Source organism: Lontra canadensis, unplaced genomic scaffold (assembly GCF_010015895.1).
Source record: "Lontra canadensis isolate GAN:19392208 unplaced genomic scaffold, GSC_riverotter_1.0 scaffold54, whole genome shotgun sequence".
In the NCBI taxonomy this organism is placed as follows: Eukaryota; Metazoa; Chordata; class Mammalia; order Carnivora; family Mustelidae; genus Lontra; species Lontra canadensis.
Window position 1 is genome coordinate 11,509,390 of NW_022631048.1, and position 26,258 is coordinate 11,535,647.

The 26,258-nt window shown below is 48.0% G+C and overlaps 1 protein-coding gene across 1 annotated transcript in view; it reads right to left on the bottom strand.

The window, feature by feature from the left end:
• ABCA13 (ATP binding cassette subfamily A member 13) overlaps positions 1-26,258 on the bottom strand; it is a 298,434-nt gene that overhangs the window by 233,000 nt on the left and 39,176 nt on the right. Inside the window, exons 14-20 of the mRNA XM_032874934.1 lie at positions 20,155-24,939; positions 16,495-18,303; positions 12,211-12,317; positions 6,893-7,011; positions 2,613-2,776; positions 1,806-1,882; positions 1,017-1,138 (exon numbers count right to left, since the gene is read on the bottom strand). Coding sequence (XP_032730825.1) covers positions 1,017-1,138; positions 1,806-1,882; positions 2,613-2,776; positions 6,893-7,011; positions 12,211-12,317; positions 16,495-18,303; positions 20,155-24,939 — 7,183 coding nt within the window. The remainder of the gene's footprint in view (positions 1-1,016; positions 1,139-1,805; positions 1,883-2,612; positions 2,777-6,892; positions 7,012-12,210; positions 12,318-16,494; positions 18,304-20,154; positions 24,940-26,258) is intronic.

The window sequence follows — 26,258 nt, forward strand, 5'->3', positions numbered from 1 at the left end:
GGCGAATCCCAACCACGGCTCCCAGGTCTTGGTAACAAACACGATAATGATGAAAAAGGTCATCACAAGAATGACCAAAATGCGACAGAAACGTGATGTGAGCAGATGCTGCTGAAACTCTGGCACAGATAGACTTGCTCGATGCAGGGGTGCCAGAAACCTAAAATCTGTGAGGGTCTGCCACGCGCACTAAAGTGAGGTGTGCCCATAACTGATCTGCCTGCCAGAGCTTGCACGGGGCCCTGGTTAACCAAAATCAACAGGAAATTAAGTGTCTACTGGGGCCCCACAGATTGTCAATAAAAAACATCCACTTGGGAGCCATCTTCATGGTTACTGCTTCCGGAAGGTTCTCAGTGGAGAGAATAGATGCCAACTAGAAGTGCTTGGAAAGCTATCTCACCAACAGCCAAGGATCCGGTGATACCAGCTGCGGGGGGCATGGATTCACTCTCCCCACCTCTGTGCACAAACCGCACCCACCACCAGCCAGCACACGTGCCTCCCCTCCCCTCTCCATGTGCTGACCCTGTGTCCTGGCCATCGTGGACAGGACACAGCTCATCGCCTACCTGCTTGTGTGATAAGCCACCCCCTCTGCACACAGACGGCACACGGGTATTCTTGACTTAAAGACAAGCACGGCTGACGTTTAGAGCTTTCTATGAGTTTCTGTTTTCACATATTTTTGAGAATTCTGCAACCCCTACCTAAACAAGCAGGACCCTCCGGGGGGTGTCGTGCATCAAGGCTAGAAATAACGGGAATAAATATCATCGCCAATTTTACCCTTTCTAACCCTAATAAGACAATGTTATGAAATTAAAGATCCCAAGTTTCTGATGCAAGAGAGACACCCTCTCACTCCTGGCTTGCCCTCCCATGTCCTACCTGCCTGTGGCTAGCCCCTCGGCACAGGATGGGAGAGGAGGGGACAAGAGACCACAGCGCCAGGCTGGCCCCGGGACGGCAGGGGATGGGATGGGGGGACGGACAGAGGCGCATCGGCTCCACACCTGTGAACGGGAGATGCTGGCTTCTAGAAGGCTGTGGATAGTCTCGTTGGAGATGTGGATGGAAGACTGAAGCTCGTGGGTTAGCTTGGAGATGTTCTGCACCAAATCTTTGACTTTTACATCTGAAAAATCATCAAAAGGAAATCCTGTAATCATAAACATGTGGCTAATATTGACTGTGAAAACACAAATCCATGCTAAACCCTGGCAAGGATCGTCCGGTCCAAAGCACACGCTGGAGGACATCATGTCCCCTACCCTAGAGGAGCTGAGGTCATTCACACCGAAATAAAACAGACCCAGGGTGTGTGGTCTTTCCTGCTCTCCTGACCACTCTAAGATTTGTGTATTTTAGGATTTACTCTACAAAGACCTTTTTCATAGGGAAGTAACCGGCTCCTGGAAAGACTCATTCTATGTTGTTTCCTTATCCTACTTTTTTTTTTTTTTAACCAGGAGGAGGATCACATAAGGAGCTTCCAGAACTCTTCTCAAGTGGCATATTGGTGCTATGAGTTGTACAGATAGAGCAGACGGAAAGCAGAGACATACAGACACCGCATGGCTTGTCCAGGGATGCAGGGACAGGATGACACAAAAGCTTCTTTTTGGGACGCAGGATTCCAGAACTTTCCTTCTTAACCCCAAATACATGAGAGCAGCCAAGTTCTGAATACTTTGTCACATACAGTGCAACCTTCCCTTTGTACATTCTACTTCAGTAACATACTTGTGGGAGAAAGCACGCTTCCTTCGTAACTGAGCCGAGCTGAAGGACACATATCTTACCCCCCGTCACTGTGAAATTGCTAAGAGTCAGCATGGGATTCCCGGACAACCAGGTCTTCTCAAGGCTTTGGGCCAACCTAAAACGGCAGAAAATCAAAGTGAACGTAGGGAAGGTAAACACCAGAAACAAGGTTGGAGTGAACAATCCGGCCTCCGTTCCCAGGAGATGAGCCGGATAACATCAACATTTCCAGAACGTTCTTCAGACAATCAGACACACCACATCTCCTGACGCCCTCCACACAGGGATGCCCATGACTGTCACGATCCCAGCACGGTGTCCTTGGGGCCCTGGCCAGGCCAGATGAGTTGGGAGGATGAAGAAGTGTAAGTGGCTTCTCATAAATGTGGAGAGAATGGAGAGACTAGATCAGGGAATGCGTGAGAAGTTGGGATATTACGGAGTCGACGACCCTTCTTTCTGTGCCTAAGTCTTTTTGCAGAATACAGAGTGTGTGATCTCCTCTTCCACTGGTTTGCACATGGAGGACACAGGACACAATTAACCCAATAAGAAGGGAATTTGAAGAATCTTTGCCCGCTCTGACAAAACACACTGAACACCGTATTACAGCGTCAGATCTTGGATCTCACATCTTGCTCATCAGTAAAGCGAGCCCGCCCATGAATGCCCCCGTATATTTCACCACTGAAATCTTCCAGCCGTGGAAAACTCTGCTGCTGTCTAGACACTGTATGTGGCACCCATCATGGTCCAAGATGGACAAACTGAAATTCAGAAACTCAAGACAACTTTCTTATGAAGGAAAACACGGGGGCGGGCAGGGGGTCCCGGGACATACGTACGTGCGCACACGCTGCAGAGCCAGGTCCGGCAGCGGCCGGCATTCACAGTCCCGGTCGGCGGCGTGCTCCAGGCTGTTCCTGAGGCTTTCCAAGGAGCTAGAAAGATTCCTGCTGAGACCTTCACAATTGAGCTGAGGGGGTGAGGACCACATCTTCTGCATTTCCTAGAAAACAGCAGAGATCCAGTTAGAAATACACACACTTGTTCATGGAGGCTCGTGCCTGGTTTCTGGGTAAATGTGTGCCCCCGAGCCCACCCCGAGGACTCCGTACGATGCAAGCATTCTGCTCGCCTCCTCCGCCTGGGCAAACATAGTGTTGGAGACTGAGGACATCCCAGCAGGTCTAATAGTGCCTGCCCCTTGCAGAGCAGCAGAAGGAGCCCTTGGCTGGACGCCAGGATATCCCGCCTCTTAGTCCTGGCTCGGCCTCGCACGGTCCAGGCGGGGTGGCGTGCTCTCCAAGGCCTGCCAGAGAAGGAGCACCGTCCAGCTGGCGACCAGAGTTCATTCATTCCTGGTTTGAAAACTGAACCTTTGCAGCATTCCCAGCCACAGAGCTCACTCCTGAGAAGAAATCGTGTGTGGCTGTCCATAGAAACCGTGGGGAAGACCTGGGTCTCCCCTGCCCTGAAGGTCCCTGCCACCCCTCGGTGAGGAGCACAGTGAGACCCCCGGTCTAGGCCCAATTCTAAGGGTCCTTGGCTACCTTAGCATCCTCTTTTCTTTTTTGAGAAAGAGAGAGCAAAAGCAGGGGGGAGGGGCAGAGAGAGAAGGAGAAGCAGGGTCCCCACTGAGCAGAGAGCCCAATGCGGGGCTCCCTCCCAGGACTCTGAGATCATGACCTAAGCTGAAGGTAGACGCTTAACCCACTGAGCCTCCCCCAGGCGCCCCTGTCTTAGCATCTTCTTTGAAGCATGATTCAACCTTATGAAATACCAATCGTTTCTCTCTCTCTCACACACACACACACACAAAATAGAGTAATACCTATATAAAATACCTATAAAATGCAAAACATTCATCGCATGTAAAATCGAGTGATGAACAGTAACATAAAATTGAAAAGAGCTGGAAAAGCAGCCCATGTGTCGGCGTGTGTACAGACACGCTTCCCAGTGCCTTCCCTGGACACAGAAATTCTGCTGCACAGAACTGAGCCACATCGCCAGAATTTTGTTATGTCATCTTATTTTTTTGACATCCCCCAACTCTTCCTGAGGGCGGAAGCGCGGCCCCAGCTTCTGCCAATGAAGGCGAGAAAGGAATCAAATGTAAGTCTACCCTTATGTAGTATTTCTGCTCAACACAACGCGTAAAAATTTCCCTCAAAACCACCATCAGTTTCTCTTACAAACGAAACCATGAATCATTTCGCTGGTCAGAGAGACCTAAGACATCGAATTCCCAAGGAAAGTGAACCGTGGAAGATACTGAACAGTACCTCAGCCCTGGAGTCACCGGACACAGCCGAGCAGAACCCGCCTGGGGACCCAGGAGTTCCCAGGGTAACAGGGGAGCCCTCACGGGGGGCAGTGACACAGGACCGGGGCACCCAGACTCACGCCACCAGCAGCACCTTGGAACTGTGTCACGGGGGAGCCCACCCAGCCAGCAGACCACCACACACCGGATACCCACCCACTAACTTGCCCAGGATTATGGGTCCCTTTCCAAGTTCACATTTTCCCAGTCATTGGGGGGGGGTGGTGAAACTTGAACAGAAATCCTACAGAGCTGTCCATCCAATCATCCATTCATTCATCACCCGCCTCCCAGAGGCTTGCAACCCGGGGAGGACGCCTGCCAACAGACAGCCATTGGACAAGGAGGGTGGGGGGACACCCGGTCCCGAGTCAATATTCCCCCCTGTGGAGGACCCTTTGCCTAGCACACAGGTGCACGGGTTCCCCTGGGTCAGAACGAGGGGTACAACTCCCTTCTGAGAACAGAGGATGAATGAAGCCCACTGCCCCGGGGCTCTGCCCCAAAATGCCTTCATGCCTAGAAAAGAGCCTTTAGTTCAGAATTCAGTAATTTTATGCCAGTTTCATGTAATTCTACTCATTTTTAATATTCCCACTATGGATTTATTCTTAATTTTAGCAACACAATAAGTTTGAAATACGTGGGGTTGTGGAGAAGGACAGTGGACGTCCCGTCCCAGCAGCAAGGACACTGGAAGGTGAGTTCTGGCTTCCTTTGTCACAAACGCTCTGGGCTCCGTGCAAGGAGTGTCGGGTGCAAAGACTGAGGCTGACATCCACAAGGCTGGACTTTGGGGACAGGATCAGGCCACCAAGTGCACAAGTCAGGGTCTGACCACCGGAGGTCTATAGGAACTGGTCAGGGAGGTGCACCCAGCATGCTTTGCAGAGGCAATGCAGGCCACAGGTGGGTCCAAAGGGCTAGACTTGGGGAGAGGGTTGGACACCCAACCTGGGTTTCAGCCACATGCTCCACATCTCGACTCACTGGGCACGCGCATCTTAATTTAACGTAATTTTTTTCTGATCTCTGTTTAGCTCCCTGCCGCTGTCTTCCACCACTAAGTGCCAGGGCACTCTCTTCCGGTGCGATGCCTCGTTGGCACCGATGCAACCCTCTGTCAGAACGTTCTGTCAGATGCCGGAAAACTAAAAATAGCTGTGCCTTTGGCTCACCCCTGCGGGGCACCAAGCACTTCACACCCCGGAGCCTGGGAGCATTTCTGTTTCTAAAAGCCTCGCACTCTGGAAAACCTTGAGCCGTCCTAGAGGCTTCGCACCCTGAGATCAGCCCAGTCCTATTTTTGTCATCAAACACAGGAACTCCTGCTTGCTCTCCAGACGGACCTAACTGTTGGCAGCCCAAGCTGTTGACAGCCACTAGGAATTGGAAGCACGAAGGGAGCCTTCGAGGCAGCTTTGAAAGCGGGCGTGCTCGCCTTCCTGTATGACTGCAAACACCACTCGGCACTCAAGAGGTGTCTGTCTGGTTTTTTTATGGGTCTACGTTTAATACAGGACAGAGATCTGCGCAACCCGGAGATAAGATTTGGATGGTCTCATAAATCAGTGTCCTGAGGGAAGAGTGCTGGGTCACGACTCTTCCCAAGTCCGATACAGGGACCACCCGCTCACATTCTCCCCGCACAGTGTCCAGGGGCGTAGCCTGACCACCTCCCACCTCCTTCCACAGCACCCTTCTCCCGGCCTGCTGGGACCATGCAGCCTTCCCCAGACACGTGTTCAGGTGGCGTTGCTGGAACACAAAAGCCACTAACGACATCCAGGTCAGGCGCTTCTAGAAAGGAAGGTGCTCAGTCTGTCGCCAGACTGACATCGCTGTCCTCTACCCTTCCCCAGCAGGTCAGGTCTGCCAGTGGGCCCCATGGCCTTGGCTCCCAGGGGAAGGGAGCCGGCCGTGGGCAAAAGGCACGACTGTGGGCCCAGCTCCAGCTCAAGGCCCCACGTGGCTGCTCACTGGGCTCCTATCCAAGCCCATAAAAGGAAGCCTTGAGGCTGGTCCCCATACGGCAAAGGGCTCTCGGTGCTCACCCGTGTGTGCTAAGTCAAAACCCACGGTGGGCTGGTCAGTGTTTAATAACTAGCTCTCGGGGGAGAAAGATCTTATTTGTAGAATTTGCCAATTTCCATGGTATAAATGGTGTCACCGTGACCTCGCTCGAGCCACCAAGGCGACATCCGTGAACACAGAATTGGTTAGAGAGGAACGGCGGCGTGTAAGGTGCTCCCACTGCACAGGAGCAGGAGGTGGGAGCCAGCTCAAGGACCCGGTCAGCAGCAAAACCCCCACAGGACACCGGGGCGGCTCAGTCAGCTGGGCGTCTGCCTTCGGCACAGGTCATGGTCTCAGGGTCCTGGGATCGAGCCCCACGTCTGGCTCCCTGCTCAGCAGGGAGCCTGCTTCTCCCTCTCCCCCTGCTGCTTCCCCTGCTTGTACTTGCTCTCTCTCTCAAATAAATAAAATCTTTTTTTTAAACCGCACTAAAATAATTAGATATTGACGAACCTTCATTTTGCACACAACTTACTCTCATAGATGTCCTTATCATTGGCTTATCAACGACGTTGAGGCTAAGAACCTGCTTGCTGGAGTCCTGAACACGGAACATGCCGGTTTCACTCGGCAGAAGCCAGGGGAGGAGGGCCATGGGCTAACCTCTGGAGTGGCCAAGCCAACACAGCTGTGTGGTTACAGGGACACAGCCAGCACGCTGGGTGTGAGCAGACTGCCTCGCGTGGCCAGGCACGAGGAAGACGGTAGCAGAAGACAAACCTGGTAGTGGTCATGCATCAGGGCGGCCCCCTGGAGAGCAGGTATGATCAGCCGCCGCATCCCACCCTGCTTGCAGCTCAGAGCAGCACACAGCATGTCCTTGGTCAAGGAAGGGTTTTCTGTCGGAGGAAGCACACGGACACATCATTGGTAAACGGTCTTCTCCCCAGTGAAGGGCTCTCCCCAAGTCATTTCTGAAAGACCCAAAAGGATGACAAATTCATGAATATTTCTTAAATCCTCAAAATCCACTTTCAGAATATGAAAGGGAAGCTGTGGTTTTGAGTTCCTGGAATTTGGTGTTTTTCTGGGAGTAACTGAATGTACAGAAATTAATACCTTCCACCTCCCCACGCTGGCGCGTCCTTTCGTAGCCCTTTGGGAAGGGACCTCGTTCACCAGGTCTGCCCAGGATGGCCCTGGCTTCCTTAATGGCCTGGGAGTAGCTGTGACCAGTGCCGTCTTTGATTCCCCAAGGTGCCTCAGCTTGAGGGGTGCATTACTCACATGGTCAGTTTGAGGCCCTCCCCACAACTGTCCCCTACTTCACACCTCCCAGCCCATCTCTCCACCTGCTCCTAACACCTCCCACGGCTCTCCATTCCCTGCCCAACCCCCAATTCATCTTCACCTCTGAGTCACAGGGCTCCTCCTAATGGGACATGGCTGGTTCTAATGACAAAGGAAATTCCCAACCTTTCCCACTGGTGAGCCCTGCTCCCAGGCTCCCAGGGAAGCTGTACATCAACGTTCACCAAGGTCCGAGCGACTTCACGGAGGACTTCACCAGACCTCAAAGAGGGGGCTCTATTTCTGCCCTGGCACACATGGTACACCTGCTTCCTTAGCAAATGACCAAAAAGAAACATTTCAGACTAAAGATATGAGTAAAAATCTCCCTAGGTACCCATACTTCCAAATCTTACAACCTTGCACATACTAATAGCTGAAGGTTGAGTTTGTAATTTTCCGGAACATCCTTCCTCATGATGCTTTGGAACTGATGTAATAAGAAACATACAACCCTGGGTTAGGAGTGAGTGGGATAGTCAGGTGATCAGGGCCAGGGTCCGCAACAAGGAAATAGGGAATCAGGACAGCTGAGATCAAACAGCACTAGCATCTGTTCTGCAGTGTACACAAGACCACACTGACATTCTGCTTTGCAGCCTTTGCAGAAATGAATTCTGCAAAACATCCTAAAATAAGACAACCACAAAAACATTGTCAGTATCACGGGTGAGGGGCAGTTAAGACCTAGCCCACAGATGTCAGCAGAAAAAGACCATCAGCACGTGGGCATGAACCTAATAGATAGACAGATACGTGACCAAAGCCCGGGTTGGCACGACTCAGCATGCCCTGATTGCTTAAGAAAGTTCCCCAAAAGAGCTCATAAAAGTCCCTAAACTTAGAAACTCCAGGGGCAACCCTCTCAGAACCCTCCTCCCTCTCCGGGAGCTCTATGCTCTTGCTCAGTAAACTGTGCTTTGCTTCCCATCACTCTTGCTCTGGTCTACCTCTTCCTTCTTCGAAGCAGAGCAAACAAGAGCCACGGGCACTGAGATGACACAAATCCTGTAACACCTACACCACAAGTTCCTTCCTGGGAGCACCCTCTTCCTTGGGCAGACTGTGTATCTGGGCAGCTGCCCTCACTTGGGTTCGAATAAAACTGTCTTCCTTTTTGCACAATTTTGAAAAGATTTGTTCATTTTGTGTTGAAAATAGGAATCTGTTCAAAGCATGGGGCAGTATCCACAGCCTTGTGCAGCCACCAGTCACACCCCATCCCTGCTCATTCCCAGGACTCCTCCCCACTCCCCAAAGCCACCTGCACCTCCTGCCCTGCCCAGAGAGCCTCTCCTGACCCTGTCTTTCAGAGCTCTGCCTCAGGACACCTGCCTCCTGCCAGCGCTGAGCCCGCCCTGCCACACCCCTAGCAGGTAAATGCATGCTGCCCCCACCCATCCAGGGCCTCTGCTCGAGTCTTGTCCCAGGTCACCGCCTGCTCCTAGCACACACCTCTGCAGCTAGCAGATGCCTGGTAAACATTGCGGTCTTGCTGTATACAAAATGAAATGTATTGCCAGGAGTAGCAAAAACTTTAAAATAATTTTTTTTCAGCTTAGCAAAAAAAAAAAAAAAAAAAACCAGTTCTGCTTAACATTATTACATTGTTTCTCCAAAGTAATTTTTTAAAAACTGTTTTGAACTCCTAAAGACACTTGAATAACACAGTTTTGAGCCACATGAGTCTACCACATGCATGGATTTTTTACAGGACAGCCTGCAAATGCAGTTTCTCCTTCTGGCAATTTTCTTAGTAGCACTTTCTTCTCTCTAGCTTACTTTACTGTAAGAATACAGTGTATGGTGGTGGTGTGGGGTCTGGCTGGTTCATTCAGTGGATCTGGGTCTCTTGATCTCAGGGTCGAGTTCAAGCCCCACGTTGAATGTAGAGATTATGTAAATAAACTTTAAAAAGAATAGAGTCTATAATACATAGAACATATAAAACATGTGTTAACTGACTGTCTATATTATGGATACGGTCAACAGCAGGCTGTTAGTAGTTAAGTTTTGGCACATCAGAAATTATACAAGAATTTCTGACTGCACGAGGGGGTGGCGGCCCCAAAGCCCACGTCACACAGGGGTCAACTGCACACAGAATGCCGACTGCACAGGATACACCCAAAGTCATGCTTTTCAGAAGCAACCCTCCTCATTGGTTTAATTTCTCATCAATGTCACTATTGCTCTGACTTTGAAAACAGATCTCTTTACAGTAAAAAATGCAAAATGTGTCTCTTAAGCAATCTCCTATGAAAACACAAACAAAAGGTGCAACGTGCTATGTAGTGCACCAGCATTTGTCTCTGGGGACAAAAGGAGCCTCTGCTTTGGAGAAGACAGGACAACGTGTTCGGGAGCTATGTCACCCAGACCTAACAGGGCCAGACGCTCCAGGAAGGGACTCCCTGACCACATGGATTTAGGCAATGACTGGGTCCACCCTCTGCTTTCCTGGTAAACCGAGGAAGTGGGAAGGTGGGGACCGGGGCCTGGCGTTGCTGGAAGGTTGGTCAGGGAGGATGTGTGGGTCTGTCAGATCTGCCCCTGCTTCTAGCACACCCTTGAAGGGACCATCCTCGAGGCCGGGAACCCACACGCCTGCAAGAGCCTCTCCCTCCACACTCCTGTCCACGCCTGCTGCGCCTCAAGCTGCTTCTGCAGACCCAGCTCCAAGCCCTGGCTCCTCCCACCCACCTACAGGGGCGCCTCCAGGCTCTGGGACACGTCAGAGCCCCGCTCTGGCTTGGCAGTCCCACCCCCTCTCCAGACCACACCCCGCCTTCCCCAGTCCCACAGGCTGCTCCACCATACGCCCTGACTCCTTCACTCCCAGTCCCGGGCAACCCACCGCCACTGTCTGGGCCTCAGTGTACCCACTGGGGACACCAGAAGGTCGAAGAAGACAAGTCCTCTGGTTCAGGGAACCTACCAGGCCACACCCCGTGCCCTCGTGCAGATATCCTCACAGATTTCAGGTATCAGATCTGGAGGACAAAAATGACAGCTGTCCTCATGATGACACCGAATTTGACTTGGGTCCTGAAAATACTCCATTTCCAAGAGTAACCATCACCGGTCTGAGTGCTACTCCTTTTGTGTCAGAGGACAAGAGCCAGCGCCCCTTCTGGCCCCCCACCCCCAATCATCGCTGGCCGATGCTTACACCTGTCCCCGCCTGTCACGGTCCCCTCCTATTCCAGAAATGCATGACGGTTTAATAAGGAAAGTGGACGACGGTCTGAAGGAAACCCAGGCATGCCTGAGTTCTCTTGAAATGAAACAGACAAATCCAAAATTAATTCTGTCACCAACGAAACCTAATGTCAAGTCTGCAACCTTCCTTTAGGGGCTGCACTGCAGAATGGCGGAGTAAACATAAACCCAGCTGACAATGAACATCAAATTCATTTAAAAGTCATCACATTAGACTTCAGCCATTACATCTTGACTGAGAAATGTCCGAATCATTCTGCGTCTGAAGGCGGCTGGGCCCAATGTCAGGTGAGCACTGGGGACGCAGGAAAAAAGTGTGATTTGCGATTGACCAGAGCATGAAAACATGTGTGGCCTGTCCTAGGGTGTGCTCAGATATTCAACGCTTGGTAAGTCAACAGAATTTTGCCATCGTTCACAGCATCTCGAATCAGGAGTAGAGATTTTCTTTTTAAAAAAAGGAGAAAGATCTACATGCCAGCTGGGGTTTCATTTACATCGGCAGATGTGTCCCCACCTCTGTGGCACACACACGCGCGCACGCACACACACATACACGCACACGCATGCATGTGTGCACACATCCCCTTTCCCTGTTTCTCAGCCTAAACGATCCCTGTGCTGGTCCCTAAATTACTATTTCTCATCCTCAGCTTGCATTGCGAGGGGTGGCCAAGTGTGGGGGGAGGGGGCACCCATAGCACACAAGGCCCAGGGAGACAGCCTGGGTCCCTGTCTGCTTTTATGTACCTCCTCCTACCTGTGCTTTGAATCAAGCGTGGCTCCCACTCCAGAGGGCTCAGCAGGAACCTTCCAGGCAGGACCGGGGCTCAGCCTGTTTGATCCTGAAGCCCCCACCCCATGCGGGCTGATTCCCCTTCCTGTGGGCATGGAGCTGGGTTTTGCCTTAGAGTGATTACCTGGGCAGCCACCTGGGGGAGGGGGAGGTGCAGCCCTGCAGAAGGGGAGGCTCAGATCCTCCGCTCCTGGACTCTGGTCCTGTCCCCACACCCACTGCCCTGTACCCACTGTCCCCGCACCCACTGTCTCCTCACCCATTGTCTCTGGACCCACTGTCCCCGCACCCACTGTCTCCGCACCCACTGTCCCCGCACCCACTGTCTCTGCACCCACTGTCCCTGCACCCACTGTCCCCGCACCCACTGTCTCTGCACCCTCAGGCCTAACAGCACCAACTCTAGGAGAGGGAGGCGTGGAAGCTACGGCATTACAGTTGCGTTTAACAGAGGTCTGCTCAGCATCCCTGACGGCGGAGAAAGAGGGAGGTCATCCTTCTAGAAGAGCTGCCCTCTGCTCTGAGTCACAGAGTCCAGCTGGAGTTCAGGTTGGGGAGACAAGGACACGCGTGCCAGGAGCAAAGATGCAGACCAAAGCCCAGCTCAGGGGCTAAGAAGGCCGCACAGGCCTCTAAGAGAAAGTCAGGGGTAATCTTCCCATCCCTTGGACAGCAGGTCCCTGAAAGCCTGCACGGGACAACATGCAGCCCTTGCACATGCACAGCCCACCTGCAAAGATGCTGAACACACGGAGAACCAGCACCGTCACTTTCTGCAGGATCACGATGGCTTCTGGGGGGTTCTGAAGCTGCTGGAAAATTTGACACATTTCCACACTAAGGGAAAAAACAGACAATGGCATGAAAGGGAGAAAATCGGCAAGCCGTGTGCATCCCTGCTGTACACAGAAAGTCGTCACTGTCCCCCTCCACGACAGACCGCAGACACACAGGTGGCCATCCAGACCTCTCAGAAACACTGGGTCCCCTGCTCTGGAAGCATCGATTCCAGGGCTAGGAAGCCAACTATCTGCCCTTTCCTTGCCTTGATCCGTTCTCAAATGCAAAGGTTCTGCCTTCCTTGGGGCCAAGGGTGGGAGAAAGGGAGCGGAGAAAGCCAGTAGAAAGAAATCTTATGGTTTACTATTTATGTACAGAGAATTCACAGCAGTGGATGAATGAGTATGTAAGTTTTTTATCTTTCAGCAAAATGGGTATAGCATGCATGCGTGTGTGTGTGTGTGTTTGCATGCGTGTGTGTGCGTGCGTTTGCGTGTGTGTTGGTCTTCATGGGGTCCAATGGTGGTGTTGGGATAACGGCGTCCAGACCAATGTTTTACTAAGCAGTAATGGTGTAAAGTACTAAAGGCTGGTTTTTCCTTTTGTAAAGCAGGTGCCCAGTGCAAACTTTAGTGGCAAATGCATGCATTTCGAAGGTATCTCAAAACCACGCATTACCAGCCACACCCCACAGAGGCGCCTCTATTTGAAAGATCCTGGTTGACTTTGATAACTGCCCGTTCCCACCCATCACTTTTCCTCTTCCTGCACTTGAAGTGCCTTCTCTTAGGCTTTAAACTCACCAATAGAGAGAAAGAGCCTAGAAAACCTTAGGTTCCCACCCTCGGCCCCAAGAAAGGCAGAACCCCCAGCCGGCACTCTTTTCTATCTGTGGCCTCATTTTGTGACCCCAGCTATGCCATGTAGTTCCCAGAACTCGTCAGTCACAGCCCGTTACTTTTGCAGAGGGTCACGGAGGCGGCTGCTGAGGGCTGGCCCACCACGGCGGCGGTTCTGGACGGGCTGAGAGCCCCCACACAGCAGGGGCTCGTGCTCAGCTCTGCCATCACGCCGCTGGCCAAAAGGGCTCGGGAATTTTTTCTTGAACCCTGAATGGCTTTTGTGTCACACTTAAATGAGCCGACACTGTTTCCAAAACTCAAAACTATCCTCAACGTCTGACAGAACTGAGTATGTAAGTTACAGGACCTGTGAAGCACCTGCCAAGGAGTTCATCCAAGTGTGTGTATATTCTTTTTTTTTTTCTTTTCTTTTTCTTTTCTTTTTCTTTTGGACACTGGGTCACATCGACCGATGAAGGGTACAACTACCCAAGGAAATTCCCCAAAATTCCTTGAAAAGGAACATCCTTGCTGAGGCCTGGAGATCGACAAGCCTCTCGGCTTCTGGAAACTCAGTGTTGAGTCAACCGGGTTAAGTCAAGCGCGCGCTCGCACGCCGAGGGGACCGACATGGCGACATCACGAGCCTGAGTCCGCCCCTCACTCGGAATTCTCCAGAACACTGTGACCACCAGAACAGGGTTTGTTTGCATGTTTAAATTCAAGGCAATGTTCCTACAGTGTGCTGTTTTAAAGTTACTTTCCCCAAGAATGAAAGCTTCTGGAAAAAATAAAAAGTTTAAAATCCATCCTGCTTTTTGGAGCTGACTCCAAACGGCCAAGGAGCCACTTGCTTCAACACACCTAATGGGACCGGGGACCACCACCTGTCCTGGCAAACGTGGATATTCTCCAGACAGGGTATTGTTTGTCCGTGGTTGGGAATCCCACCAGTCCTTAGAGAACACGGTTATCACATGTTAATGTGGAAGGTTCAGCGTGGGGGTGGTGTGTGTGTATTTATCAGGACGAGAATGACTTTACTGATTCTGTACACTTTTGCCTGGGGTGTGGGCATCCTTGAGGTGATTAAAAACTGGGGTTTTGGGACGCCTGGGTGGCTCAGTTGGTTGAGCGTCTGATTCTTGGTTTCAGCTCAGGTCAGGATCTCAGGGTCTCGAGATCGAGCCCTGCATCGGGCTCCATGACCAGTGTGGAGTCTGCTTAAGATTCTCTCTCCCCCCCCACCCTTCCCTCCTGTGCACTCTCTTTCAAATAAATGAATAAATTTTAAAAAAAGGTGGGGTTTCTTCATAGTTATACCAGCTAATTGCAGATTCAAGAGGATCTGACATTGTTTGATGCTTTTGAAGGTAAGGCAAAATAATACAAAATCCTCTCGGGAAGCCAGATTCAAGGGCAGTGGGTTGCTCTAAAATAGAGAACAAAATGGAGAGGTTTTATTTTTAGGTATAATAAAAATACAGTGGAATTGGTGGATATTTTGGGGGCAGGAAACAGTTATTCCTGAATTGGGTTTTAGTGCCACAGAAAGACAAACATTTATCATTGTCATTTCTGGGCCAAATCAAACATGATGGTGTGTAGAGCTGTGTAATGGTCACCATCTGGTAGTGCATACTTTGGTAAATTGTGGGATTTTAATTATTACATTTTAGTTGTGCCTAAAAGATCATGGACCTGGAAGCAAAAGGAACATGATTTCATTTTCTGTACAGACACCAAAGGCCACCATCTCCCTCGTGATGTGGGTGTGTTGTATTGGGTAAGACATCGAACTGCTCCAAATCTGGGCTTCCCAGCCCCCAGTATGAGGAATGTGGTGTTTGAAAGCCTAGAGCATACTCACAAATCACCTGGGCATCTTGGTAGACCGTGGGCCCTCGGTAGGCAGGTAGGAGATGGGCCAGGACACCTGCTCTCACGTGAGCTGCTGGCCCCATGAGCTCCCACCACAGAGAGAAGGGCTCCATCAGACCTCAAACCCATGAGCAATCTGATGGCCTACTGGGGACATTCTGTGTCTTCCCCATGGAAGAAGCCGATGATAAGAAGAGTGAAAACAGAGAGAAGGAAAGCAAGTAATCGCTAAGCGGAGGACACAGGGAAAGTAGCCTTGTGAGCTTAGTGACCAGGTGTCGGCCACACAGTCAGTCCATAGCCCATTCGTTCCTACCCTTGGTGGATGTTATAAATGCCCTCCCCGGAGAACCAGAAACATCTGATGAAAACTGGTGTTGGTGGAGTATACGTGTTGCCAAGACAGCCTCCAGCTCACTCGGAAACTCAGAGCAGAGTGTACTGTCCCACACAGTGGGGAGTGGGATCAGAGGCAGTGCAGAGGTGAAGCAAGAAGCTCTGGAAGGCAGCATGCGAATGTCAAAGGAGTGATAGTTCTTCAAGCCAGGAGACCCTTGTCTCACTAACCGAGGAAATCCTGCCAAGTTATAAAAAACGGCTGGATCGAGGCACTGCCCTATTGCAACAGAACCAGCAGAAAACAGGTCAAACTCTCTGGCAGATGAGTGAGGGTTTGGTGGCACCTCCAGTCTCCCCGTGGGAGGAGAAAGGTAGGAGCAGGCAGGGACCACAGGCCATCCAAAGGTACTGTCACACACAAGAAGGAAGGATTGGGACAGAGCAGTGTCTCAGAGACTCTGCACACCCAGGACACAAATCCTCCAACCTGAAGCAGTAGAAACTTCCAGAACACGATGAGTGACAGGATCAGAGCAGGGCTCCCCTCACCTGTCTCTCAGACATGGGGGCAGAGCTTGGAGCTGGATCAACCACAGTGTTGGGCTGAACCTAAAGAGGGAGAAAGCTGGGGCGTCTGGCTGGCTGTCAGTAGAGTGCATGACTCTGGATCATGGGGTTGTAAGTTTGAGCCCCATGTTGGGTGCAGAGATAACGTAAAATCTTTAAAGAGAAAAGAAACCAAGAGCTGCCTGTCCCTTCCCAGTGGTGGTTACAGCTGAAAGCACAGTTCTCTACATGGACTGCATATAGTCTTACACTCTTACCTGTCTACCAAACAGAGAGATCTTTGGCAGCCAGAGGATAGAAACAGAAAAACTGTGTATGCACCTAGCTCTGGACAAGCGAAGAGAACAAGAAGTTTTTACTTTTGAAAAAGGAATAATGTACTGTCAAACACTGCTGGATAAATCCAAAACATATGGGAATGCCAAATCACAAGTCAAGTCACGAAGACACCAGACTCGAGTCACTGGATGTCAGAACTGACTCCAGCGTGCAATCGAGATGAAGTCCAGAACCATACCTTACCTGGTTCTAGGCCATTCCTGCAGGGTCCTGTTTTGCAGTTACTGCAAGGGAGCAAAAAGGAAGTGAATCGGGGGTTTCATTACCTTTGATCCATCAACGGGACCTCTTGCCAGTACTCAATCAATGCAATTAATCCCTTCAGGAATTGCTTGAAACTTGATGACAGCTGGAGAATGGAAGGAAAACCAGCCACCACCTTTTTGGTCCTCTCTCCTTTTTCCAATGTGATCTTCTTCCCAGTGGCTACATGAACAAGACTCTCAAAAATGGGCTGGAACAAAGTTCTCGTGGCATTTATCCACTGAGAGTTATCTAGGGGAAGTTCCTTCCTCAAGAGAGCCATTCTCTTTAACACGATCTGCACTGCTTCTTTAAGCTGTTGATGAGTTACATTCTGAATCAGAGACATGTTGGAAAACAAAGGTCCACTCAGGCCATCTCTTCCACCAGAGACCTCCCCAGCTGTTTTTATGGCTTTCAAAAGGTTATCTGGATGCTGAGCAAATGCCAGCCACAGATTAGAGACATGCCAGTCATCCTTCTCTAAGTCACTCCAAAGAGCTTCCAAGGTGAGATCAATCATTCTTCTTAAATAAGTCCCAATTCCGATGATGTCTTGTGATAGCATTTCATCCAAAAACAGGATCACTTCCTGGGTTCTTTCCCACGTTGTATCTTGAGGGTAACTATCATTGGGAAGTGGATTAGGATGTAAGAAGTCTATCTGGTTGATGATATTATTTATAGGAACTAAGCAATCCAAAACTTCTTCCCATACGCTGAGTGAATCCATCGCAAATATTTGGGTCCCGTTATTAAAAGCTACCACAAGATGCTCCATGTCTCCCAAACTGCTTTTCAGAGAAGTTAAAAATTCAGTGATTTCTTTCAAAATATCAGAAAAGTCCTTGGACTGGTTCATATATGAGAATGTGCTTGCAGACACGTTAACATCAGAGTCTTGCAAAATATTAGGTTTGACCCCAATCATCCCAAAAGCCAAGTCAAGAAATGGTGTCAACAAGTTGCTTATATTTTCTGATGTGAAATGGTCTACGTTCTTCAAAGTACCTATTTTTCTCACAACATTTCGAACACTTTGTCGCAAAACAGTATAGAGACTGTCAAAGAATTTCATAGCATCAGTGGTGTTGGGGATGGAATGAGTTTCAAATATGGTGGCCACTTTCCGGGCAACTCTCGTGGCTAGCCCCAGAAGCTCCACAGCAGAGGTCACCGAGGTGGCAAGGTCTCTCATCTCAGCAATGTCCCTCACCAGCATGGTCAGGGTATCAGACATCTCCAAAAGAGGCTCTGGGGCATCACTTTCTCCACCAACTCTTGAGATAACACCAAGCAATCTCTTGGTAATGTCTAATGTTGCCCTGTTTCTTAGAGGGAATGAATTATTTATGAAGGAAAGCAAACTAGTTAGATTGGAAAGTATAACTTCTTGGAGTGTAGGATACAAGTCACGGGAACCCTCATGAGGAGAGTGTACAAGCACGTCCAGGAGACGTGCTACCTCTGTAGAACTTTCTCTCACAAGCTGGAGAGCTGACCTAAGATTGTGACTGAGATGGAGGAGATCCTCAGAGCTGTTTGTGTGGAAAAGCAACTGACTCACGGCCGCAAGAAACTCTGAATTATTTTCGGTCTTATTTTTCCCTGGGGTTTCCCTTAGAAGAGCATTAAATAAATCTCTCATGAACTTCAGTCCTTGATGATGATCGAAATGAAATTGTCCATTGTCTAAAATAAATGAACTTTTGACTAGATGATTTAGAGTTTCCTTTAAACTTGAGAAAATGCTCATCAGTCTGTCTTCTTTTGAGGCAGTAAGAAGTTGATCCAGTGTCAGAATTTCTAGGATTTTATCCCTTGGGACAAAACTGCAAATAAACATTTTTGAATTTCATGTTTATCAGTGGAAGGATCAGAACCTAGAGGCCTATGTTTGTGTCACAGTAGCACCATGGGGGAATCACCCTGACTACAAGATGACACGCTAACACACATTCCAGATGAAAATTAATATTTTGGCGCCAAATAATGAGAAGCGTGGAGGAATTTCACAGAAAACCCCATTGCGATCCCTCCGACCTAGCCGCTTCAAAAGCCACGACTTCCGGTTTTAGAAAAGCCAGGAAGGTGAAATCTATATAAATTGTTTCTCACTGCAAGAGGGAACACCCTTCTGAAAGTTCGAAGTCCCAGCAACTCGCTCAGACGGGTGATGGCTCTGTACTACGTCAGTGAGGCGAGGCTGAGTGACAGCCCACCCCCTAACTAACTAACTAACTAATGTTCATCTCGGTGGATTCCTTCAGGAGAGTGGAGGATGAAGGGAAGTCAGTAGCCAGTGTGCAGCATAAACACTAACCCAGGTGCTGCTGGGCAGCGACTGTGCAGGCGTGATTAACGCCCCTGACGAGTAAACTCGGACATAGGAAGACAGGATTTGTCCTGGGTGGGCCAGACTTCATCAGTTGAAGGGCCTTCAGAGCGGGCTTCGAACTTCCCTGACCTCGCAACCCCAGACAGCAACTGCTCTTCTCTCCAATCACCCTGCCCCCCACAACAGTCTCCTGTGGAAGCGCGCCCTCCGCACAGCCTGCTTAGCCAGTGCTCACAAGCGGACGAACCCGTTCTTTGAATTAAATCCTGGTTCTGGTTCTACTTCAGGGGCCGGGCCCTGACTGATACACACATGCCAGGCTGAACTGGAGTATCCCTCCTGCCTTCTCACCAGCAAGCTTCCAATAGAAGGAAAAAAAATAAATATGAGAGAAACATAATGTGACCATCAGTTATAAAATGTTAGATTAACTGGAATAAAAATATTTGAACGTCTCATTGGTGATGAGACAGTGACTACATCACTTCAAATAGTGACTACATCACTTCAAAAAGTGTATGCATATACATACATAAAAACTAATGCTGGGAGTGCCTGAGCGGCTCGGGCAGTGAAGCATCTGCCTTTGGCTCAGCTCTTGATTCCGGGGTCCTGGAATCGAGTCCTGTGTCTGGGTCCTTGCTCAGCGGAGAGTCTGCTTCTCCCCTTGCCTGCCATTCCCCCAGCTTGTGCTTGCTCTCTCCCTCCGTCTCCCTTCCTCTCTCTCTCTCTCTGTCAAATAAGCAAATAAATAATCTCAAAAAAAAAATACCCAACTAACTAATGTTTAAGTTCCATATAAAATAGAACTTTGTAACTATTTGCATAACCCAAGAACGTAAGAGAGCATAAGTGATTAATCACCAGGGGCTAGGTTTCTGTACGTGTTTACTACTTAGATGACAATCATCAAAATTATTCACCATGATATTTTAATGAAATGTCCATTAAGACAAAATTCCCTTCAAAGATCATCCAAGGGTGATGGTTACAGAAGTGCTGTTACTGATGTTGATACGCTCCAGGAAATAAAAACCAATTGTAACATATAACAACCTCACTTAGTATACCAAAAAGAAAAAAAAAAGAAAGAAGGAAAGAAAAAGAAAGAAAAAAGTCTCAGGGCACCTGGCTGGCACAGTCTGTTAAGCGTCCCACTCTTGATTTCAGCTCAGGTCATGATCTCAGGGTCGTGGGATTGAGCCCATCAGGCTCTGTGCTCTGCACAGAGTCTATTGGAGTCTCTCTCCCTTTCCGTCTGCCCCTTCTCCACCACCCCAAGCATTTTCTCTCTCACCCTCTCTCAAAGAAATAAATAAATCTTAAGAAAAAAAAGTAGACTTACCTCAACTCTGCAATGATGTCTTTGTGGAAGGCCTTTAGCAGAAGAGATATTCTGTTCTCAGAATTTTCCTCTAGCAAAAATGAGAAGAATGTTTTCAAAACCTGTTCCATGAAATCCACTACACTTCTCGGAGGAAGGATTATTCTCTCACCATTTTCTGACTGTGTCCGGTTCAAGGTAAGCTTAATGAAATTCATTATGTGAAGGTCACTATCACTTGAATTTGAGGCTGCCTCTGGAGACCTCCCAGTTAAATTACTGATTGAATTAATTAGGAAACTTTCAAAAAGGAATTGAACAAGTGAGAAATTAGTTAGCTGTTCTTGGCTTAGCAGTTGCATAAGATGGGCAACATCAGAATTACCTTCCCTAGAAATGGTTTTAAGAAGCCCCCAAAAGGTAGCAATATCTTTGTTGGTCAACAAAGCTAGATCATCAGTTGAGCTCTCATTGGCCGTAAGAAGAAATAATGTTTGAATCATTCCAGAATCATCTTCCTTTGCCCATTTACGAAGCCAGTTTTTTACGACCAACAGAAAATCTTCAACGACTTCTGATATCCTCAATGACGATGAGCCCAGGCTTTCGAAAAAATGGGCAAGTTGCAAAGTTACATTTTGAAGAGTCTCTGAATTAAGCATCTGAATTTCTCTGATAATTTCAGAAAGCCGGGGTTTGATAGGAAAATTGTGGCTTAGATTGGCCATGATTTCTTCAAGCTCCATCCCTAGATCCTCAAAGTAAGAAGAGTGGAAAGTTTTTTCTCTTTTTTTAGTAAAACTTGATGGTGCTTCTAAACTATTGCCTGTCAGGTTCACATCAAGAAATGTCTCAGATGGAGGGTCTAGAGAATGGGGGCTCTTTTCTAGGTGCTGATCCCCAGAAGGCAACTTCATGATCTTTTCAAAATTCAAGGAAATCTTATTTCGAACAGATGCCTCTGTGCCTTCACTAAGGTTAAGGATCTTGTTTAAACTAGCTAGTGTATCAAGAATGTGTTCATCTAATGGAATTGTTGTAAAGTTAACATTTTTTAATTTTGCTATGATTTGCGAAACAATTTGCCTTATGCGGCCACTGGGACAAAGTTCAGAGATGCTACTGTTGCTTTGATTTTCAAAAGACGGGACAAATGGTAACACTTTATGCCAAAATTCCTGCATGGTTTTCACAAGCGAAATTTTAACATGGAAGACTTCGGAAAGCTCCAGAAGAATGGAATTCCAGTCCACTAGCTCACGAATTACACAGACCATCTTCCTCGTAATCTCCTTCTGTGAACCTTCGTCCAAACATTGTAAACCTTCACCTGGGGGAGAGACGTGGAGGTAGTCAAGCAGGCTGGCCACTTTGGTATAAAAGGAAGATGGCATAAGCTCATGGGATTTACAGCCTTCTAACTTCGGATTCTGCTGAAACCCAGAAGTTGTGTGATTCCAGCACCAAACCACAGGAAGGCAAGTGAAAGCCTTGGAAAGAATTCCTGGTTTCTCCGCTATTAATTCAATTGTGTCCAAAAGAGTTTTTATCACGTTAGCAAAGTCTTCCTTGGTGACATTGGAAATGCTTATGCCATGAAGGAGCGTGAAGTTATAGACATCCTTGAGGAGTTCTGTGATGTTTTTATCAACTCCCCTCTGCAGGAGCCTTACAGCATGAGGAAGCATGTAGTACACGTCTACCACGACATTCACATCGTCCTTAGGGAACAAGCGTGAGAACTTCAGCAGATGATTGACATTCCAAGAATGTGAGCTGTCTACAAATTTCTCCACCAGGCCTACAAGCAGGTTGGCCCCCAGATTGTGGGTACCTAAGCTACTGATATTCTTAAAGAAATCTGTTAGGCTTTCGCTCATTTGCTCAAGTTGGTCGACCAGCAGGTCTATGTCTGTCTTCTTGAGAGTGTGCAGGAGAGATGCTACCTTCTTGAAAACTTGAATATCACCCAGATCTTGTGGAATGTTGCGAAGAACTGAGGGCACCAGGGAGTTGAACACGTCCCGAATCAGTTGGATGGCAAGACCTACAGCGTTCATGATTTTGTGGGGCATTACTGGTGATGGATTTTGGAGATCATGAGACAGGTTGAAGAGAAGGTAGCTGGCTAGATGATAAAATGAACGGCCTAACCTGTTGACATCCTTTTCTTTTGAGCTGGTAGCAAATAGGTTTAGATACTTTTCAGATGTAGAAGAGGAGACATTTTCTGGGAGGTGAGTGGAAATACCTTTCATAAGTTTCTGAATTTCCTTCCCCAGAGCTACTAAATGCAGCCAAAGATTTGTAAACTGGCTAGGTATGTCATCTGACAACTCTAGGGGTCTTAGAATTAATTCAGTAAGACGCGTCCAGTTGGATTGAGATACAAAATCAAAGTCTCTCGTCAGGTTGTTGATAATCATCCTTACTTGGTTTGTGGAATCATTGAAAAGGGTTAGCAAGATCTCAAATTTGGGTACCTTTTCCCTTTCAAAGACTTCGGTGAGTATGGCATTCAGAAAGTCGGTTACATTTTTCAATACAATGTTCACACAGTTTGTATCTGACTTATTCAGTGTGCAGTGAGGCCCCTTCATACCAAGAATCCAAGCAGCAAGTTTCAGTGTAGAATTAATTTTGTCTCCCACGTCTCTGAAACTCCTCAGGTTACCCTGAAGATAGTCATGTGCAACACTGGAGTTGTACATCACGTACAGGTGGTTCGTGATGTCTATCCACGTGACGCATCCCTTCAGTTTGCTAATCGTGTCCTTGGAGGAAAATGTGGAATTTAACATGGCCAGAATACGTAATGTCTTCTGTGACATATTTACGTATAAACCATCTTCCAAAATAAACTCGGTAACATTTTGGAAAATCCGGGCACAGGACAATAAATCTTGGTCATGTGACACATTTCGAAGCAATAACATTGTTTCTCTTAGCTCAGTGATGACACTGTCAAGCCTCACTCCATAATTTGTAATGTTATTTGTAAGAAAGTGATTTATCAGTTGTACGTTTCTGTCGATGTATGCTGAGGTGTTGCTCAATTCCATGAAAACATCAAGCAGAGAATAGAAAAACTCTCTGCTTGCATTTGTGTTTAACGGAAATGTGTTTAGCTGATGCAGGGCAGTTTCCATGGTAAAAAGGGCTTTCCTTACCTGCTCCGGGCTAAGTGACTTTACCCCAACTAATGCATCACCTAATACTACCCAGAGGTCTCTGAGAATCAAAAAATCATCCCAATCATGAAAGCCATCAGCTTGAGTTACATTTTTAAACAAATCCAATAGGAGTCTGGCAGGGCGATGGGTGGGAAACATTCCCTGGCAGCTTTCAGAAATTCTCACATCACTTTCCAATTCATCCAGAAGCTGAGTGAGACCAACATGGAGAGGAGTAAAAACATTCATGTCAAGCTGGAAGAGATGAGATACGCCTCCCCAGATTTCAGTCCACATCTGAAGCCATGAGACCGTACAGTGAACAGCCATGAACTCATTGAACGTCCTGCCATCCGCTGAGAGGTTGGAAAGAATTTGTGTCCATGGAAGAATAAATGAAGACCCTCTATCTTTTGAGTAATTCACAGAAGAGATGTTCTTATTATCCAAGGCAAAGCATTCATTGCCCAATGGGGCTTTGACTGATTCGTTGAAGAGTTGGCTCATGTATTGAAAGAAGGAAATACGGAAATCTTTGTCTACCAAGAGCAGCTGTTTGAGGCCTGTCAATGTAGCAGGGATCACTTCCAGTTCTGGGCCCTCAGTAGACATCAGGGATTGGGCCTGGAGCTCCAAGTAGTTAAAAATTGAAAGCAACTGCTGACAATGAGATCCCTCAGAAAGTCCCTCAAGAACTCCTGTTGTCTCATACAAAAATTCAAATGCTTTACTGACGTTTTGAAAATCAAATTGCTTTATGATATCCAAGATGCGCTCTGAGGTTTGTGCAAGGAAAGATAGCAAAGCCTCTGTACTTGGAATGCTCAAGAGTTTATAAATATATTCAAAACATGAAGCATAAATCTTCAGAAGCAAAGCTGAATCATTGTCCTGGAAGATGTCTAGATATATCTTAGTCAAGACCATGTCCACGGCTCGTCTTTCGGACTCAGAAAGGGCTGAGAAAAGTTCAGACGCATTCCTTATAGCATAGACTGTGTCTAGAGCTTCAAAGACTTGTCCTTCCTTCAGAAATCCGAGCTCATAGAGACTGCTTATCACAGTTTCACTCAAATGCACAAAGTCCATTTCCATAGCTGGCAATCGCGGCCAGTCTGACTGGAACAACTGGGAAAAGTTAAGGCTCTTGGTAAGGATCCTCTCGTCTTCTGTGACTGAAAAATTAAGAAGTGTAGACACGGTTTCCAGCCTGACTCTTTCTTCTTTTGAAATGCCATATATCCACAATTCCAGGAGCTTGGGATCAATTTCAAAAAGTACTAATTCCATGAACCTCAAAATATTATCTGATTCGTTCTTTATCCAGAGACTTTCAAGAGTTCCTATTTTGTCGATCACCACTTTGCCAAATTCCAAAAGTTTCTGAGTAGCAATAGCAGATGTGTCGCTCTCTAAACTTCTTGAATGGTTGACCCACAAGTGGCTTGTGTTCAGAAGAGTCTCACTGAGAGATGGGAGGTCATGGAATTTGGGCACGCTGGGCGAGTCGAAAGGATCAGGCAATAATTCCTCCAAAAATCTCACAAAAGATAAAAAAAAGTATATTTCCTCATCCTCGAGGGAATGCAACTTCTTTTCCATCATGAGAAGTTCCTTTGTGGAATTCAAGACTCTACAATATTAATGGAATTGTCTTAGTATCCAAATAAGTAGATAAATAAATTCAAGACAAATTCAGTGTATCAAATTTTCAAAGTAATACACATATTTAGAGGAAAACACAAATGGACTGTTTGCTATACAGTATATTTCACAACTGGAATTTGAATCGTTGTGAGTATTCCAAAGTGTTTTAGAAAGTCACAATGCAGATGCCTATACGTAGCTTAAAATCTGCCTCCTGCACCAAAAACAATGCATTTTAAATTATTTTACTCCATGATTTCATATGAAGGATCGTTAAAGGTAAGTTTGCTACATATGCCAGAAGAATCTGAGGATTCGATTCCTTGTTGTGTCTCCGAACGTCTTGGCTAGAGCAGGGAGAGGGGTATAGGGAGAGGGAGAAGCAGACACCCCGCTGAGCAGAGAGCCCAGTGTGGGACTCCCTCCCAGGACCCTGAGATCATGACCTGAGCGGAAGGCAGATGCTTAACTGACTGAGCCCCTCAAGTGCCCAGAAACTCATGATTTTAGATAGTGTGCTTTCTCTCCAGGTGCCTACTTGTAAAATGCACACAGTTCTCAAAGGAGCACATCAGGGGTTCCGACAAGTCCACACCCATAACAGAGGTCCACATGTGGAGAAGTCTACTAACTTCCACTAACTCAGGAGTCACCAGTCCACTCTAAATCCTTGGGGCCCTATGTGCTTGAGTTTAGAAAGACAACATGGGGGGGCACCTGGGTGGCTCAGTTGGTTGAGAGTCTGACTCTTGATTTTGGCCGTGGTCACAAACTCAGGGTCGTGAGACCAAGCCCCACGTGGGGCTCCACACTCAGCCTAGAGTCTGCCAGAGAGTCTCTCTCTCTCCTTCTCCCTCTGCCCCTCTCCAGCTCATGCTCGCTCTCTTGCTCTAAGTAAAAAGAAGTAAAATATTTTAAAAAATGTAAAAAGATGACATGGTTCACGTATCAGGTATGTATTAATGCCCCCTCCACCCGTGGGGACTGGGGAAGACCCCCAACTCATGAACACTCCCGGCAGTGAGACCTGAGATGGGCGCACCGTGTTGGAGTCTCTGTGGAAGGAGCTGTGAGGCCCCCATAAGAAAAGCCTCCATGTCCAGACTTCAGAAGACACATTGAAAAATTGTGGATAAGGATTTTGACCGGTATTGGCTACTAATACCTTCAAGGCTGAATTCCTTCCTAAACCTCTTTCACTCTATAATCCTGTCGGCTAAGGCACAGTCTTGACACAGGACAGACACAGAAGAGATGAAATGATGAATATTGCTTTCTCCCATCTAATAGCTGGGATCTGGGAGC